Raw genomic sequence first — 3,653 nt, 5'->3', positions numbered from 1 at the left:
TGTCAATATAAACGGATTCTATTGTAGTTATAATAACATACTGTGCATCGTACTTATATACCCATATTAGGATGCCCCAATAAGAACAATATGTTTTTGTTTTATCTGTTATGAAAATATATCTATCAGCTCGAATAAAAAATAATAAACGGGACGCTTTTCAAAATCGTTTTTAAAACAGTTTTGGTTTTCTAATTTTTTTAGTCATGTAGGTAATTGTTGTCTTGTTCGAGTTTGAAACTTTTATTTAAGTCGATATTTTAATAATTTATAATTAACTTTTAATGTAATGTAGGTAGATATTTTCAATGTTTTCAAGGAGCCTGTAAATATAAAAAATATTGTTTTTCCTTGAACCACCTAAATGCCCTTGTAAGTATTTTGAACAAGTACCTATTGTACTTACACTGAAAATGATAATTGCAAGTTTATTTTGTGACTTATAATTATAATATTTAATAAAGATCAATATCTTGTCGAATGGGGTTTGTGGACTTTTGCAATTTCACACAATTTTGTGATCAAGTACCCTTAAAATTTTTCAACCCTTGTAATAAACAGCAATATTAATTTATTTTAAAAGATTACCTCATTATCTAAAGTATTTCCGCTGGCTTTTCCATTAAAAAGAAGCAAAACTGAACCTACTAACACTGTAGTTACAAGAAACAAATTACTTAAAAGCATACTGTTCACTTATTAAACATCACGAAGTAAATGATGATATGTTATTCTTCGATTTAATTTCTATAGCAACACTACCTGTAACGTCACAAATTAATAGCGTTTTATTTGGTTGTTAGTTGTTCTTATAGACATGTAATTTTCCTCTGGCAATAACACTTATTGTTGTGGGAAATTCATAAGGTTACGGACAAAGAATCATATGAGTTAATTGCGCACAAAAATTGAATTACAGTAGACAACAAATACACTGGGTGCCCAACTCTGTGTGATTTACCTAACGCTGATCATTGGTAATGAACATATTCAATTTGCCTGTACTGTATTGATTATATCTTATAAAATAACATGTTTAGTTATAACGTTTTTGGACTTCCCTAAAGTATTTATTAATTTGTGTTATTAACTCCATTGTTTTAATAAGTCATGGTTTTTACGTAACCTTTAGATGAACCTTTACATTTTCGATTTATCCATCTGTCTGTCTGGATGTTACGGTTGCGGTCTTCCGATCCATTCATTTGTAGGGATAAAGATTCTAGATTGATAACACGGAAACACAAATTTTGAAAGAAATTGACAGAAAAACGAACTTTTTAAAAATATTGGATTATGAATTTCCTTTGCTATTTTATTCACTTTTTTTAGTGCTAGTAAATAAATAAAAGTTTTTAGATGTAGAATAAGTGTTTCCCATGAATTTACTTGAATATGATGATCACCAACTGCAGTGAAGAATGCTCCTTTTTAACATTAATAAAGTTCATGAGTTGGCTAACACAATGGAACAAGAAATAGGTAAATGATCTCACTTAAATGAGCATAGAAAGTTACATCCGAAACTTTAACTCTAAAAGGTTGTTGTTGGTATTTGCTATAGGCACCGGGCTGGTTTAATCCGGAACTGATGACGTCTAATGTTACTTTTAATCTGCAGGTTAAAAATAATTAAGAAACCGTTAAAATGTGTGTCTCATTTGCTAAATTATAACTGCGATAGAAAAATAGAGCTTTAGCAACCTTTTCTTAACTTTACAAAAGGAAAAAGGTAAGAAGTTTTCCCAGATATATGAATTTTATCACAAGAATAATTAGTATTATTAGTAGTTATTATTAGACCATAAAGGGATTGAAAAGTTGACTAACATGAGCAACATTGATATAATATTTACTATGTTTAGTGGAAAAGCGAAATACGAAATCACATTTATACAGGTCCGAAATTATTAATTTTTTATTAATATTTTCAAGGTGCTATTTACAAAACAAGAATAATTAAAGCGACTGTTACAGTTTTAAAATTAAATACAGTTTAGAACAAGCTTTTACCTTAATGCTGGTATATTACAAATTATTTGTTCGAGCAAACAAATTAAATCAATTTACACAATATATTTTTTAACACTAAATATTTGGGCAAATTAAATGAACAAATTGGTAGTAGGTGCATTTTTTCTATTATCTCTTCCAAGAGATTGAACCACCCCCAGAAAAATGTCCTTCCAAACGAAGCCTACCGCCACCTCCTTGACAGCAAGGTTGCTGTTGTACGCAACAGGGTTGCGGAGGTGGAGGTGGAGGTGGTGGTGGCGGAGGTCTATGTTGAGGTTGCGCACAACAATACGGTTCTACCACTACAACTTTAACTGGTTTCCACTGTGGTTGCGGTTGCGGTTGAGCGCAACAGTAACCACCGCCTCCGCCACCACCACCTTTTTTCCACCACGTTCTTTTTTTCCTGGATAACCTTTTTAAACCAGATAGAGGAACTGCATCCCGATATATCTGAAAAAGGACACTTTGAGTCAAGCTTCGAGAATTTTGTATATTATTAAAGGCATGATTGAGAACAAAAAATTTGGAAACAGAATTATGGTTTCTTCAGACTAATGCACTAAAGATAACTTTGCAAGGTATTGTACCCGGAACGCGGCGACCATTTAGCGACCATATAATTTAATAAACATGTAAACTTATGTACAGTAGCTTTGGCATTGTTTATGCTTTAGTTTAGTTAATTCTATTATTATTTTGGACAACAAAACTGACCTATTTAAAATTATAGAAGTTAAAAAGGTTCGTCATAATTTATAAAGAAAGATGGCGTATGTTTTGACATCTCCGCTGAAAATCATGCGAAGCATTTTTATTTACAATTAGTGAAGTAAGATATTTGCAAAAGAGAGGAAGAATTATGTGCGTAAAAAGAGATGAAATAAAAAAGCCTATAGGATTCTTTTGCACGCTTTGAAATATTGAGGACCAAATTTTGATTCCTTCATTTATAAACAATTTCCTCAAATTTGATTTACTAAAACTCTTAATAGGGTAACACTTAATATTGTTAAGGATTCTTACCTGTATGCTATTAGTATCAGGAATTTCAGTCTCAGTAATGTTTTCCACTAAATGATTATTTGAATAAGTTTCTGCTAAACTGTTTTTAAGATCAATCGCCAACGAATACGTGAAACTAGGACTACTTACTACGAAAAGTAAAACAAACGTGGTTAATTGACACAGGACCATTGCTCTGAGTTTATAAAACCTACTAACAGAAAATTGCAAGATTACATGTGAAATCAAACTTATATATAACTGAGGCTATCATTAGTAAGACATGCTTATGAAGTTTTTAAATAATTGCGAACTATGTGGAGGTAATGATCTGTTATTATCTATTTAAGATTATGGAAAATTATTAAAATAGTGTATTATTAAATGACACGTTAAACTATTTTCTTGGTAAATCCGTACATTTAGGATTTCATGGGTTGTTCGGTGTACAGGTAAAGTACCAGTCTAAACCAGTATCTATGTAAGTAAAAGTTATATTATTAATAAATAATTAGTTTGTACTTATTATAATTGTTCATTTAGTCACAATGTTTCGCCGGATGGCCATATGTTTAGTAGTTCCTACCTAATTAACAAGAAAATACAAATAAATGACTTTAACATTTAGTTAT

General features: G+C 30.7%; 2 protein-coding genes across 2 annotated transcripts in view; both read right to left on the bottom strand.

The window, feature by feature from the left end:
* LOC108736900 (WAS/WASL-interacting protein family member 1) overlaps positions 1 to 800 on the bottom strand; it is a 2,847-nt gene extending 2,047 nt beyond the window's left edge. The window contains exon 1 of the mRNA XM_018469507.2: positions 589 to 800. Coding sequence (XP_018325009.1) covers positions 589 to 687 — 99 coding nt within the window. The 5' untranslated portion in view covers positions 688 to 800. The remainder of the gene's footprint in view (positions 1 to 588) is intronic.
* A 1,094-nt stretch (positions 801 to 1,894) lies between these two features.
* On the bottom strand, positions 1,895 to 3,231 carry LOC108736901. Its single transcript, XM_018469508.1, has 2 exons — positions 3,043 to 3,231; positions 1,895 to 2,469 (listed from the first exon to the last, which is right to left on the bottom strand). The coding sequence occupies exons 1-2, from the start codon at positions 3,211 to 3,213 to the stop codon at positions 2,143 to 2,145; spliced, it is 498 nt and encodes a 165-aa protein (XP_018325010.1). The 5' UTR covers positions 3,214 to 3,231; the 3' UTR covers positions 1,895 to 2,142.
* Positions 3,232 to 3,653: the final 422 nt, after the last annotated feature.

The sequence above is a fragment of the Agrilus planipennis genome, unplaced genomic scaffold (genome assembly GCF_000699045.2).
Source record: "Agrilus planipennis isolate EAB-ADULT unplaced genomic scaffold, Apla_2.0 scaffold55, whole genome shotgun sequence".
Lineage (NCBI taxonomy): Eukaryota > Metazoa > Arthropoda > Insecta > Coleoptera > Buprestidae > Agrilus > Agrilus planipennis.
Note: the sequence above shows the minus strand (reverse complement) of the source record. Positions and strands in the feature narration are given on the sequence as shown.